At 54.1% G+C, this 14735-nt stretch overlaps 1 protein-coding gene across 14 annotated transcripts in view; it reads left to right on the top strand.

Moving 5' to 3' along the window:
• The window catches only part of GREB1 (growth regulating estrogen receptor binding 1), a 150797-nt gene that overhangs the window by 121354 nt on the left and 14708 nt on the right, over window positions 1–14735 (top strand). For 10 of the 14 annotated variants that reach the window (XR_010835639.1, XR_010835640.1, XR_010835641.1 and 7 more), the window contains 8 exons: window positions 457–796; window positions 2216–2331; window positions 3874–4073; window positions 4482–4622; window positions 5374–5463; window positions 8265–8887; window positions 11618–11720; window positions 14236–14394. Coding sequence is in view for 10 of the 14 variants with exons in the window: in XM_067008097.1 (XP_066864198.1) it covers window positions 457–796; window positions 2216–2331; window positions 3874–4073; window positions 4482–4622; window positions 5374–5463; window positions 8265–8887; window positions 11618–11720; window positions 14236–14394 (1772 nt within the window). In the remaining 4 variants the exon portion in view is untranslated. Of the gene's footprint in view, window positions 1–456; window positions 797–2215; window positions 2332–3873; window positions 4074–4481; window positions 4623–5373; window positions 5464–8264; window positions 8888–11299; window positions 11350–11617; window positions 11721–14235; window positions 14395–14735 lie in introns of those variants that run through there. The other 4 variants (XM_067008099.1, XM_067008103.1, XM_067008102.1 and 1 more) reach the window with 4 other exon arrangements.

The following is a 14735-nucleotide window of genomic DNA, read 5'->3' as shown; positions in this document are numbered from 1 at the left end:
TTAATTGTCTTCTAAGGAAGACTTCAATTTCAGGTTGTAAACAACCAGCTTCAAAAGGCAACACCGGGCTTCCCTGGTGGCGCAGCGGTTGAGAATCCGCCTGCCGATGCAGGGGACGCGGGTTCGTGCCCCGGTCCGGGAAGATCCCACGTGCCGCGGAGCGGCTGGGCCCGTGGGCCGTGGCCGCTGTGCCTGCGCGTCTGGAGCCTGTGCTCCGCAACGGGAGAGGCCACGGCAGTGAGAGGCCCGCGTACCGCAAAAAAAATTAAAAAAATAATAAACAAATAAACAAAAGGCAACACCCCTTGTTTGTGATCCAGGAGTTGGCCTGTGCCCGAGATGGCAGGTGTCTGGGTTACTTGTTTGCCCCGGGAAGGCCTTTCTCTCTCGGAGCTCTCCGGGCATCCCTGGGGGTCGCAGCCCTGGGTCACGACGTGGTCTCTCTGTTCCTTGCAGGTTCCCCCGCCTGCACAGCGCGGTGATCAGGACCTTTGTTCTCGTGCAGCACTACACGGCCGCGATGATGGCCGTGAGCGGCCTCTCTCAGATGAAGAACTACACGTCGGTGGAGACGCTGGAGATCACGCAGAACCTCATCAACTCCCCGAAGCGGTGCCCCTGCGGCCACGGGCTCATGGTCCTGCTGCGGGTGCCCTGCTCCCCGCTGGCGGCCGTGGCCTACGAACGGCTGGCCCACGTGCGGGCGCGGCTGGCCCTGGAGGAGCACTTTGAGATCATTCTGGGCAGCCCCAGCTCTGGCATCACCATCGGGAAGCACTTCCTGAAGCAGCTCAAGGTGGGCCCGGAGTGGCGATGGACTCCTGGGAGGGTGGTGCGGCGGGACCACCAGGGGGAGGGGAGGAGGGGGGGTGGGGTGGCGACAAACTCCTTAAGGTCCCATCCGGTCCATAGGTCCATCGCGGCCTCTGCACACCGGGCCGCCCCTCCAGCTGCCTCTCTTGCCACGTCCCTACCTGCAGCTTTCAGTCCAGCTATACCACGTTACTTATAAAAGCTGCACCCCCCCCCCCCACACACACACACACAAAACACACTGTCTTGCTCTTTCAAACTTCTGGGTTGTAGCTTGATTTTATTTCTTTCTGGAGATTCATTTCTTCTTCTTGTTTATTTAGCTGATGCCTATCAATCTGCAGAATTCAACTGAGCGTCTTTTTTTTTTCTTTAATTTTTATTTATTTATTTATTTTTGGCTGCGTTGGGTCTTCGTTGCTGTGCGCGGGCTTCCGCTAGTCGTGGCGAGCGGGGGCTACTCTTCGTTGCGGTGCGCGGGCTTCTCATTGTGGTGGCTTCTCTTGTTGCGGAGCATGGGCTCTAGGCACGCAGGCTTCAGTAGTTTTGGCACACGGGCTTAGTTGCTCCGCGGCACGTGGGATCTTCCCAGACCAGGGCTCAAACCCGTGTCCCCTGCCTTGGCAGGCGGATTCTTTTTTTTTTTTTTTTTTTTTTGCGGTACGCGGGCCTCTCCCATTACGGAGCGCAGGCTCCGGACGCGCAGGCTCAGCAACCATGGCTCACGGGCCCAGCCGCTCCGCGGCACGTGGGATCTTCCCGGACCGGGGCACGAACCCGCGTCCCCTGCATCGGCAGGCGGATTCTTAACCACTGCGACCCCAGGGAAGTCCCCAGAGCCTTTTCTTCTTTCAGGAAGCTGCCCTACCCCCTACTTGTCCCCCCGCCGCCCCCAACCTGGGGCAGGTTCTGCTTTCCCTGCCTGTCATCTGGCTCCCCACTGGCAGAGAGGGGCAAGGACAGCCCCACACATCTCAGCCCCCCAGTCTGGCACAGTGCCTGGACCATAATCACCTTTCACTAAACGTACAGGTGACGGACGATGCAAAAGGGTTAGGGTAAGAGTACTGAGAGAATAACTGGGAAGGAACTGGGAAGGCCCATCCCACAATGGAGAGAACATAGTACCAAATGTTAGACAGTTGAGGATATATACCGTCTTGCAAAGAATCAGTCAGTCAGTTGGCAGATATTTCTTGAACAGCTGATAAGTGCTAGGCAGTGTTCTATGTGGCTGGGAGTCCTGTGGTGAAGCCAATGGTATGCTTATTTGCAGTTGAAATTTGATAAAAATCCAGCGAGGCATTGCAAGGGCTTTAAATCAGCAGGACATCAAGGTTCCCTAGAGCTGGGCTGGTTGGAAAGTAAGAAGTCTTACAGCTTTCTTTATAATTACCTGCAGACGTGGCAGAAAATTGACGATGCGGAGTGGCGGCCTCAGACGTACTTGGAGTTGGAGGGCCTGCCTTGCATCCTGATCTTCAGCGGGATGGACCCACATGGGGAGTCCTTACCAAGGTGAGTGGGGAGGGCCCGTGCACCTGGGGGTCTCTGAGGAGCCAGTTGCCCGGGCTCGCTGCTGGGGGCTTTGCCAGGTCAAGTTTCCCCTGCCCGACTCTTGGGAATGCATTCACATCAGAGTCATCATAGATGTGTATCTTTACGGTGACCGTTTTCCAGCAGACGTCAGTGAAATGCATCTGAGGCCTGGGCAGCTTTTCCTAATTCTCAGACAGGCACCCCCCGGGCTCGTCTGTGGGGTGGACGTGGGCATCCTTGCCGGGCTCCGTGGGTGGAGGCCCTGTAGCTGATGAGGAAGCTGAGGTTTACAGAGATTAAGCCAGTGCGCTGCATGGTGGACTCCAGGGCTGCCCGGCTTCTTGTCGCTTGGCCACACGACACTTACGCGAGGGCCACCTCGCACCGCGTACTCACGGGCCGGGTGAAAGTGTCCGCGCAGGGTTCGGCCTGAGTTGTTGCCGTGTCACGGATCAAGTCTTCTCTTCCTCGGCTCCATAAGGACTAAGACAACGTCATAGTCTATCTTAACGTTGCGCAGGCATTTGCTCTTCGTATCAGGCACTGGACTAGACTTTTAATCTCGCATTTGCACCTTAGGACCATAGTATTACTACCCTGTTTTATAGATGAGCAAATGAAAGGTCATTGGCTTTCGTCAAAGCCTAACTGCAACCCCCGTCTGCCTCTCCCCGAGCCCTCTGCTCTTTCCCCCGCACAGCTCCGAGCCCGGCCCCGGGCTGCCCTCTGTGCCCACTCGTCCATGCATGTCGTGACTCACTGGCCCGGCTTCCCCGGGCAGACTCTCGTTTCCAGTATGGCGATGACTTGATCACCGTCCTCCTCCTTGCGTGGGGCACAGTCTTGGCACATTTTAAATGTTGAGGGAATAATCCAATACCCACTGATTACATATATCTCTCCCAACAGTGCACGTAGATGGTTATTAACATTCATGGCCATCTTTCATTTGAAAAAAGTCCGAGCCTCCGAGAAGTTGCCCAGCTTGTCGAGGGTCTGTCGCCTGGAGGTGGCAGGGCTGGGGTTCAAGCTTCATTTTTGTCTGCCCTGAAAGTCAGTGTTCTTTTTTGTTTGTTTGTTTTGTTTTTTTGGGTTTTTTTGCGGTACGTGGGCCTCTTGCTGTTGTGGTCTCTTCCGTTGCTGAGCACAGGCTCCGGACGCCAGGCTCAGCGGCCACGGCTCACGGGCCCAGCCGCTCCGCGGCACGTGGGATCTTCCCGGACCGGGGCACGAACCCGCGTCCCCCGCATCGGCAGGCGGACTCTCAACCACTGCGCCACCAGGGAAGCCCTCAGTGTTCTTTTGATTCCAAGCGGCACGGGGCTAAATCCACGGCAGGGGCCCCCGGAGACGTGCAGTCAAACAGACTTTGTTGCTCACGGGTCCCAGCGATGCTGTTTGCTTCTCCGTTTGCCTGAGTCCTAGGGGCCTAATGAGGAAGGCAGGGGGCCGGTCCCCAGCGCGAGCGGTACCTCCTCTGCAGAAGGCAGTCGATAGAGCCCTTCTTCCGTTTCCTCCCAGGTCTCTGCGGTACTGTGACCTGAGGCTCATAAACTCCTCCTGCCTGGTGAGGACGGCATTGGAGCAGGAGCTGGGCCTGGCTGCTTACTTTGTGAGCAGCGAGGCTCCCCTGGAGAAGGGGGCCCGGAGTGAGGCCCTGGAGAGTGACGCTGAGAAGCTGAGCAGCACAGACAACGAGGATGAGGAGGTGGTGACGGAAGGTGCGGAGGGCCGGTCTAGACACGCCTGCCCGCACGCGGCGCGGCCCTGGGCCCGTCTGCTGGTCGGCAGCCCCCGATGAGAGCCGTCTAGATTCGTCTTTGGGGGACATCCCTCAGTGGCTTCCGATTTTGCTGCCTCCCCCCCATTTTTGGTGATGTGAGAAAATGGAAATCCCAACAGGTTCTTCGTAGCTCTAGAATTCTTAAAGAGTAGGAAGAAAACTGGCCATTTCCTAGGCTTTAGGTTCAGGCCTTGTTTGAATTGACGGTGGAACTACTGCCTGGTTTAAGGTTCGCTTCGCTTGTTACCTCTGTGTGAATTAACAGGATCTGTCCCTTATTGAGATTTATGAGAACAGGCTAGTTTCGTTTGCAGACATCAGAGTTCAACGCCATGTATTTTAATAGGACACGTAAATCGGAGCAATGCAAGGCATTTGGCTGTAGCCAACAGGATAGCGAGAGAAAATAGCAAGCTGCTACTACAAATACGCAAGGCACTCGTGGGGTTTGGTGTAGCAGAGAGAGAGATGGAAGGAGAGCCGGAAGGTGAGGATGCTCCTCCCCCCTCCATCTGTGGCTGTGTGGCTGTGGACAGGTCACGTCACCTCTCCAGGCCTCAGAGGACTCATCTGTAAAGTGGGGTGGAAAGACCCGCCTGGTGCTGTCGGAACCTTTCACAGACGTGAATGGGACCCTGACATGAAATTGCCCGTGGAGCGAATCCACACTCCTGGAACCTCCCGACCCACCTCCGTCCTCTCCCCATTCGTTCCTCTTGGCTTCCGGCCCCTACGCCGCACCCCGGGCTCTTGGCCGCGCTCATCTCATGCATGAGCTCCGCTCTGTCGCCTCCGGGCCGCACAGGCGTCCTCGCGGCCACTCGGGGTCCCTGTGCCCCGCGCTTCACCTGGAAACCCCTGCCGGCCCTTCAGAACTGGAGGCAGGGTCGCCTTTCCCAGGATGCTGCCCTGCTCCTGCTTCTCCCTGCTGGTGGGCCCCTGGCCCCTGGGCTCCTCCCTCTTTGCTCCGCTTGCTCTGTCCTGTAGCTGTCACCCCTGGCAGGAGCCTCACTGACCCACCAGGGCCTCACTGGCCTGCTCTGTGTTGTACACCTGTCTCCTCAGCGCTCCCTCAGAGGAGGATGCCTGGGAACGTGGAGGGAGGGAGGCAGGGATGGGTGGGTGGGTGGACAGATGAGAGATGACACGTGTGAACGCACTTTGTAAGCTGTGAAGTGCTGGGGGAACTTGCAGGACCCTGATTACGAGGCCTCTTCAGCGTGTGTGTTTTGAAACAGGCTCCGCGTCAGAGAAGAGGAGCCCCGTGAGGCGAGAACGGTGCCGTTCCCGTGACTCTGCGTCCTCCTCTCTCTCCTCTAAGGCTTCCAGTAAGTCTCCGAGGGGTAAAGATCCCACAATTGGACCGTTTTTGTTTTTTGAGATTTCAAAGAATGAAAAGAGATCCGATATTTTCAACTAGAGCTGGAAAGAGAAGGGATCTACGAAGAACTGGCCTTTCTAGAGAGTCCGCGTCTTTCTGGACTTGGGCAGGGGGTGGGGGGGTCCTTCCGGGAGGAGGTCGTGGCCTCTGCCCCTGCAGGGCCTGGGCCGGGTGGTGTCAGAGGGCCCTCCCCCTGTGCTCTGCAGGCAGCTGTTGGTTTGGGGAGTCAGGGGAGAGGGGCTGGGTGAGTGTTCTCGTCGAGTCTGAGGGCAGAGAGAAGTGGACACAGAAGGCTTCACTGGGGGAGAAATAACAAAACTTAGCAAGCGTCACTGACCCCTGGGGAATGTGGATGAAGTGCTCCAGGTCTCTGCTCCGAGGGATGCCTCGGCCTCAGGAACAGTCAGGACGGGCACACGTGATGAGACAGTATCGCATGTCTCCCCACCACAAGCATTTACGGAGGACCTGCTCTCTACCTGGCTCAGGGCATTGAGAGACCAGTTAGATACTGACCTGCTCTCAAGGAAACCATTGTTCCTTTGGACCAGGTTATGTTGCAATAGGGGCTGCTGTATTTTTTCTGCACACATATTCACACCTGTGAGGTGTTACGGTGATGCATATGAGGAAGTAATTAATTTTGTCTCAGGTGAGGGAGATTTAGGGGTAGGCTGTGATCCCTGCAGGTTTCAGAGAGCAGCTGGCCTTTGGGCCTTGCAGGAGAAGGCTTTCCAGTGCAGGAGAAAAGGTATTCCTGGTGTTGGAGACTTCACAGGTAGAGGAGGCTTGGGGTCCGAAGGTGTGTGTGGTGCTTGGGTGCAGTGAGGGGTCCCAGGGTTACAGCTCAGGGTCAGGGCGTGGCTGCAAAGGTCAGAGCACATCAGGGGGTTTGGCTTGGGGCCTTCTTTGGTTTCCTTTCTCCTTCCCCCTCCCCACCTGCCCGCGGATAATAGTGGGCCAGTGGTGGGGCTCTCCCTCACAGGTGTGCACAGAGGGAGTCAGACGAGGCCTCCCTAACATGAGCCTGGTCTCTGTGACAGAAGAAAGTTCTGATTTATAGGCCAGAGTCAGTCAGAAAAGCCAAACGCTGCAGCTTGTATTCTTCTGCCCCAAGCAGTAGAGGGAGCCCAGGGTACCAGGGGGGCACCTGAGGAGTGGGTGATCTGTGCCGTTACAATAGAGAGGTGTGGTGCTGTGTTTTGCGCTGATCCTGGGCTGACAGCTTTCTAGAAGGTTCTGGGACATGCAGCTCTGTGCAGTGTCTTCAGGTGGAGTAGGACGCCCAGGCTGCCAGCCAGCCTCCCCTTCCGGAGAGGTGACTTTAAAAGATGCCTCAGAGGGTCCTGGGATCTTAGGGGTCTCTGATGAGATGCTTCCCGTGTCTCTGATGAGATGCTTCCTGTGGCCTTCGGTGTAACTCCCACATTTCAAGAGGTCCAGGGAGAGGAGACTTGGCCACAGGAGTCAAGAGCGGGGGGCGGGGTCACACGAGTCAGCCTGGGAGGGGCTAGGTCGCTCTTTTATAGACTGAGAGTCCCACTGGATTCAACTGGGACAGAATGACTGAGGTCAGGGCGGGTGGACGGAGAGAAACATCAGTTTGGGTCTCCGTCCTCCGGGTCCTCCCAGTCTGGGCCTCACAACCTAGGACATGGGTGAAGACATTTGGGTCCCCGTGGTCTACTTTTGGAACCTTTCATGCCCCTTTCATGTCCTTTGTGTCCACCTGTCCCTCCCCCGGGCCAGATGCCCAGGTCCTCATAGCCTCCCCGACCCTGGTCCTTAGCTCCTCCGCTGCCTCTGAGCTGATCACCTCGGGTGGCTTGCCCCGGGAAGAGGCATTTTAGCCGGAGTCAGGCCTTCAGCCTAGGCGGACAGGCCGGTGCTGCATCCCCTCTGTCCGCGAGCAGCCTGTAAGTAACCAAGCAAGACGCAGGCTGTGGGGTTGAGTCAGAGCCTTGCAGGGGAGCTGGGATCCAGTGGGGAGGTTGGCTGCACGGAGAGGTGAGCAGCACGCAGGGTGAACCAAGTGTCATGGGGCGGGGTCTGGGGAGGGGGGCCTGGGAAGCAGCTTCCCTCGTCTCCCGGAAGGCAGCAGAGCTAAGGTAGAGGTGTGGTCCCCGTGGAGCCTGGGGTCCTCGGGGTTGCCGGGAGCCGGCACGCACGCTCCGGGCAGATGTGGCTGGGTTGGTGTGGAAGACAGTGCTGCTCGCTGGTGTCCACGGACCTGCACTCGTCTTGCCTTTCCACATGGTCCACGTGGGGAAAAGGGCAAAAGAAACCCCGTATTGGGACAGCTGCTGGGCACACTGCATTTTCCGTCTTGAGTTCTTCTAGAAGCTAAGTGGTTGTAGCGTTAGAGTCAAGGCTTTTCAGTCCTGTGAGTTTTGCTGCTTTGAACCAGAAGCACCACCGTGCTGTGCAGAGGGGAGATCGGAGCTCCAGGGCCCACCTGCACAGAAGCAGGAGTGTGGTCTGGGCGCTGAAGGTGAGGGTCCTGGAACAGGTCGGGGGCGGGGGGTGCAGAGGAGAGGCCTCTGCGACGTGTACGGGGCCAGGGAGCGGTGCTGGCTGTCTCCCCGCAGTGCCTCTTGGCTTTGTCAGAAGGACAGAGGAGTCCGGATTTAACCAGAGGTGGGATGGCATTGACGGACATTCCCAGTGGCCGCAGGTAAGGGGAGTTAGTGCCGCAGAAGCAGGGGCGGCGGGCCCGGGGCCCTGACGGACGGGACCCTCTCTCCGCAGGCTCAGCGCGGTGCGGCGGGTCCCCGGCTCAGGCTCAGCCGGCGGGGCCCTCGCAGGGGGACCGGGCCCGATCGCCTCAGCCCTGCGGCCCCGCGGAGGAGGGCAGGGCCCCGGGAGAGAGACAGTGGCTCCGGGCAGGGCGGGGGCCGCCGTCGGTCATCAGCGGGCGCGGCCCCGGGCCGGCCCCCCAGCCGGACCCCGGCCTCAAGAGCGGCCAGTGGAGCATCCAGGCGTCAGTGCCCTCCTCGTCCTCCTCGGGCTCGTCCTCCTCCTCCGCGACGCCCGCCGCCGGCCCGCTCGTCCTGCAGGCCGCCCAGTGCTCCGTGACCGAGGCCCGCCGGCGGCCGCCTGTGGTCTTCCTGCCCAAGCTGGTGCACGACATGGTCACGTCCGCCGACGGCAGCGGCCTGCCCAAGGCCGCCTCGCTCCTGCCCTCGCACTTGGTCATGTGGGCCAGCTCGTTCCGGCCCCTGCTCAGCAAGACCATGACGTCCACAGAGCAGTCACTGTACTACCGGCAGTGGACGGTGCCCCGGCCCAGCCACATGGACTACGGCAGCCGCGCCGAGGGCCGCGTGGACGGCTTCCACCCGCGCCGGCTGCTGCTCAGCGGGCCCCCCCAGGTGGGTGCCTCCCCGTGCGCCCGGGCTCCGCGGGGCTTGTGTTCGCGCCCAGAGGCAGGTTTGGGGCTTATTCGCACCTGCCTTGCCGCGGTGGAATCGCGGATGGCCCTAGGTGGGCAGGTGGACGGCTGGGTGACCTCCGTCCTCTGACCCCGGTTTCCTCCTCTGCGTGACGGGTGGGTGGAGGAGTTCTCTGCGGGCGCTCCTTGCTCCTTCAGACAACGATTCTGCATTTCCCACATTCTTGCGGCCGGTCCGCGGTTCCCTCCCACTCTTGACAATGGAAGCCAACCCCTGTTTCTGCCCTGCAAGATTTTGGTGAAACTGAACAGGGAGATGAGAAACCCGTCACCGTCTCCCAGCTCTTTGTGTTTTTCTGACAACAAAAGACCGTTTCACCTGTCCACATGGCAGGAACCTGGGCGGTGTGAATGTCAGGGGTCGTGAGCACGTAAGGAGGACGCACGAGGTTGGTGTGGGGTCTTGGGAGGGGGCTCGGCCAGACAGGGCAGGGCTGCAGGCTGGGCCCTGCAGCGAACTGCCTGGGGTTGGATTCGGACTAAAACATCACCTGAGCCCCGGGCCGGTTCCAGCCTTCTCTGTACCTCACTGTCCTCATCTGAGAATGAGAAAGATCACAGCGCCTCTGTCACAGAAGCAGGAGTGTTAAACGAGAGAATAACTGTAGGGCACCTGGAACACGGCCCGACCCCGGGAAAGTCTTGGTATTGTCACCATCCTCATCACTGTCCCAATTCAAGGCATGTCTCCTTTTCACACCGAACGTTCATTCCCCTGCCAGGTACCTACCCCAAGAAACACAAACCCACAAAAATATGTATAAGAATGCTAAGTTTTGTATTGTTTACAGTAGTTAGAAGACAGACTGGAAACAACTGAAGTTGCATTGGTCAAGTTTGGTTGAAAATATTTGAGCACAACAATCTCATGCATTCGGCCACAGAAAGTTTGAACTATTCAATAGATTTTTATATACTGACATTGAAATTTCTCTAAGATAGTTACATTTTAAAGATCAGGTTGCAGAATAATATATACATGGTGTCATATCAATTATGAAAAAAAATCAGTGTGTGTATGTGTCTGCGTGTGTGAAAATATCTAAAAAATCCCTGACAGGAGAGCTTGGGGGTGGGGGGTGGGGCTGGAATTTGTGACCATTCTACTTTATTATTGATCTGTATTTCTTGAACTTTTACATGAGTATCTAGTACTTTTCATAATTTAAAAAAATAGGAAAAAATAAAACGTTTTTTAAAAAGGATTCCTGGTTTCTCCATACCCCTCACATTACTGAATGCTATCAATCTTTAAAAACTTTTGCCTTTTTGATAGGGGAGAAATAGTATATTTCTAGTATAATAGTAAAGGTGAATATATTTTAATATATTTATTGGTCATTGGTACTTCTTTTACAGTGACTTTCTGGTTTTGTTTCTCTTACTCTTCCTTTAGTCCATTTGACTTTTATTCTTTTGCTTTGCTCTTTAGATTATACATTTTAATCCTTTGTCATTTATCTGTATATTTGTATATATTTTCTCCAAAGCTCCCCCCAGTTGTGTTTCATATTTTCTTTTTAAACGGGTCAGTTATTTCCAGGACTTCCCTAGCGGTCCAGTGGTTAAGACTCTGCACTTCCACTGCCGGGGGTGTGGGTTCCATCCCTGGTCGGGGAGCTAAGATCCCACATGCCGTGCGGCACCGCCAAAAAAATAAAAATAAAAAGTTAGTTATGCCCATTCATCAGCATTTGTCGAATACTCGCTGTGAACCAGGCGTTGAGCTAAGTAAGAACTTGGAGCGCACATTCTTAGCGCACCAGGGTGGAGGGAGGCGAGCACAGCCCACAGGTACCCATGTAACCAGTTGTGACCTCAGTGAACCAAGACCAGTAGTATACTTGCCTGGTGCCGGGCTTGAGGGGGCAGGGGACTCTCTAAAACAAGAAGAAAGAGAGGGCTTCCCTGGTGGCGCAGTGGTTGAGAATCCGCCTGCCGATGCAGGAGACACGGGTTCGTGCCCTGGTCCGGGAAGATCCCACATGCCGCGGAGCAACTAAGCCCGTGAGCCATGGCCGCTAGGCCTGTGCGTCCGGAGCCTGTGCTCCACAACGGGAGAGGCCACAACAGTGAGAGGCCCGCATACCGCAAAAAAAAAAAAAAAAAAAAAAAAAAAAAAAAAGGAGGAAGAGAAAAATCATTTTATTTCTTTTCCTGGCCTTAGGAGGAGAGAAGTGTGATGCCAGCCTTTTATGTCCTGCACAGTGAATTCTGTTGTCTTACTACAGCCATTATCAGTTAATAAAAGATAGCAATTTGCAATACGCAAGACTCTTTTAAGACATTATTGAAACGTCAGTTCATTTTTTTTTTTTTTTTTTTGAAGCAGCCTTTGTTCAGCTCCTGATGGAGTCCTACTTCTAACAGCTTAAACAATGTGGCCAGTTAAAATCTGGAAAGACATTTTGCAATGATTTATGAGCAGGTGGGTCTCCCGCCCACCGGAGTTCATCTGTCTCCCTGCCTGCCATGCTTCTTCAGGCCACATTTTCCCTCAAATGTCTTTGCATCCCCCCAGCCCTCCTTTTAATTAGGCGAGGTGGTTAAAAGAGGTGGAGGCGTGGAGGCACGCCAGGTGCTCAGTCAGCGAGCGCCCGCCCGTAGGCAGGGCGTACTGAGGCTGGCTCCTGTTTTGCTGTCTCTACAGATCGGGAAGACAGGCGCCTACCTGCAGTTCCTCAGCATTTTGTCGAGAATGCTCATTCGGCTGACGGAAGTGGATGTTTACGATGAAGAAGAGATCAATATCAGTGAGTTATCCGCTGATGACGCTTGGGCTTGCGATCGCGATCATCTCTAGTCGGTTTCTCAAGTGACTTCCGCTGTATCTTTACTTTGAAGGTGGAATTCTCAGGTTAATGATCTGACTCCTCCCCAGGGCCTTGTAGGGCTGCTTTTATCTTGCCCTTGTAGCCATTTTGCTCGGTCCTAGAATAGCGCCTGGGAGGCCTTGGTGGGAGATAAAATCACGGTCCTAAAAATACCTGCTGTTTACTGGGCACCTTCCAAAGGTCAGCCACTGTGCTAGATGGTGTATGTAAATCACCGCGTTTCGTCTCCTCTGCCACACCAAGAGATGGATACTGTTATTCGGTTCCGGAATTACATGTTCAGGAGTCCAGCTGGGAGGTGGCAGAGCTGGAACCAAACTAGCTTTCGCTGCCGCCTCTAGAAAGCGGGGGTGGTCCATCAGGGGAGGGTTTCCCTCTCAGGCTGCTGAGCACATATAGGTCCACACCTCGGGGCAAAATGGAAACATACGCTCTGCGGGGAATAGCCTTTTCCTCTCGTTCACAGAACAGCATTTACCCTGATTAAGGTAAGAAAGACTCTTTGAACAGCTGTTTCACGCTTATTGTAGAACACCTCCTCCATTTCCTCTTCCAGCACTCCTCCAGTGGCTCAGAAACTTGGTCTGGTGAAGGAATCCATTGCTTTGGGAATGAAGATTTGTGTAAGGAGTCATGTGTTGTAGAGAAGGGGCCCCAGTAAGCTTGTAACAGCACTTGTATTACATACGTTTAAGCTGTACAGCTGGATGATTTGATACACGTATACATTGTGGCGTAATCACCGCAATCACGCTAATGAACATATTCATCATCTCAGGTAGTTTCCGTGTTCAGCAGCATTATTCACAATAGCCAAGATACAGAAGCAGCCCTGTGTTGTCCATTAATGGACAGACGTCCATCGGCAGCTGAGTGGATAGCGATATATATACTGGCAAAGTAGTCAGCCTTGGCAAAGAAGGAAATCCTGTCATTTGGATACACAGAACTTTTTTAGATGCTCTTGCTGTGTTTGAGTTTTGACTTGGAGAAAGTTTAGAACCAAGGAAGCCCATCCAGTCCTTGACCTTTCCTTTGAAGGAGGAGGGAAAGAGGCTCTTCATCGAAACTCTGAGCGTTCCACCGTTTCCCCACAGTTTGAAACCATTTTTCAAATGAAAGTCGACAGGTTTGCTGAATTTCTGTCTCCTCATTTTGTTGGATATACCAATGATAAAGATAGGATTGGAATCCAGTTTGTTAAACTTCAAAGCCTTATTTTCTTAAATACTCTCTTATTGCCTTGGGTTTCTCTTTGGCAAGATGTGTGTCATTCCTGTTTTTCAGGGTGTTGTGAAGATTAACGGTTGTTACACATATGAAGCACTGAGCACCTATTAAATACAGAATAAACGTTCCTCTCCCTCTTCTTTCCTTATTTTCTCTGTTTCTTATGGACGTGTACTCTGCCCATATATATATATATATATATATATAGTAGGATACACTGATATAGATATATAGATATATATCAGTATCATCTAAACTATATATATGTCATATCGAATATGTAAAATCAATATGATGTAAAATGATATTGATCCATTGATGTAAAATCAGTATGTTACATAAGTTTGAGTTGGACCAACCAGATATTTTTTACCGTTTAGCCAACAAGCATTTAGTGAGCACTGTAGACTACACCAGTTATAATGTAGGGTGATACACTGCAAATGTGAAAGTGTGGATTGGGCCATGAGTAGTCGTGGCATTCGGAAGGGAGAAAACAGTGTACCTGAGCATTCAGAAGAGGCTTTCTAGAGGTGAAGTGATAGGAGTTGGGCCTTACTGACTGGGTAGCATTTAGATACAAGAGCAAGAGAGAGGAGTACGTTAAGTTCTGCCGGTGGTGTGGACCAGTGTGGTATATTTGGGGGACGGTGCTGGGGAGAAGCCCAGAGCCCAGGGGTAGGTATACTGCCAGGAGTGGAAGTTAGTGTAAGTTAGAAGAGCAACCCCATCCCATAGGAAACACAGCATAAGGCTGTTTGTCTGGATGGAGATAGATCTGAATATGCATCTTCTTGCTGAATTAGAACAATCCTGAACATGGGACGGGTGCCAGAGTATTTGAGATCCAGTGGAGCTCCCCAGGTAACCTGTAGACTCAGTATCAATTCCACTCCTACCGTCATCCTTGTGCACATTTTTTTTTTTTTTTTTTTTTTGCTGTACGCGGGCCTCTCACTGTTGTGGCCTCTCCCGTTGCGGAGCACAGGCTCCGGAGGCGCAGGCTCAGAGGCCATGGCTCACGAACCCAGCCGCTCCGCGGCGTGTGGGATCTTCCCGGACCGGGGCACGAACCCGCGTCCCCCGCATCGGCAGGCGGACTCTCAACCACTGCGCCTCCAGGGAAGCCCCCTTGTGCACATTTGACATAAGTCCTTCTCACTTCCTGTGTTGTCATATATTTGTGTTTCTGCTGATCCTGTAGACCTCGGAGAAGAAGCAGATTGGCATTACCTCCAGCTCAGTGACTCCTGGCCGGACCTGGAGCTGTTCAAGAAGTTGCCCTTTGACTACATTATTCATGACCCGAAGTACGAGGATGCCAGCCTGATCTGTTCACACCATCAGAGCATAAAGAGCGAAGGTCAGATTTTTAAATCTCTTGCTGCCACCTTCTTCTGGAGTACATGGGAATAGCCTCTCAAAGGGATGAGCTGAATTTTGTTAGTGATGAACTTATCTGGTGGTGGTGAGTGAACCGACAGCGCCTGGTGGAGAACTGAGGTCGCCGCCTCACCTGACAGGAAGGGCCCTTCACAGCCCTCACGAGGGAAGACTCACGTCTTGGCTGGTGCTGAATAACGGTGAGGACCCTCTTGGTGGTTTATCGTGATCGGAGTGTTCTGAAGGTTCTGGTTAATAGAGGAAAAAGACATGTATGTTTCTCTATGAATTTGGATTGTAACAAAATGCACCTATTTCCCT

Source organism: Kogia breviceps, chromosome 11 (genome assembly GCF_026419965.1).
Source record: "Kogia breviceps isolate mKogBre1 chromosome 11, mKogBre1 haplotype 1, whole genome shotgun sequence".
NCBI lineage: Eukaryota > Metazoa > Chordata > Mammalia > Artiodactyla > Physeteridae > Kogia > Kogia breviceps.
Note: the sequence above shows the minus strand (reverse complement) of the source record. Positions and strands in the feature narration are given on the sequence as shown.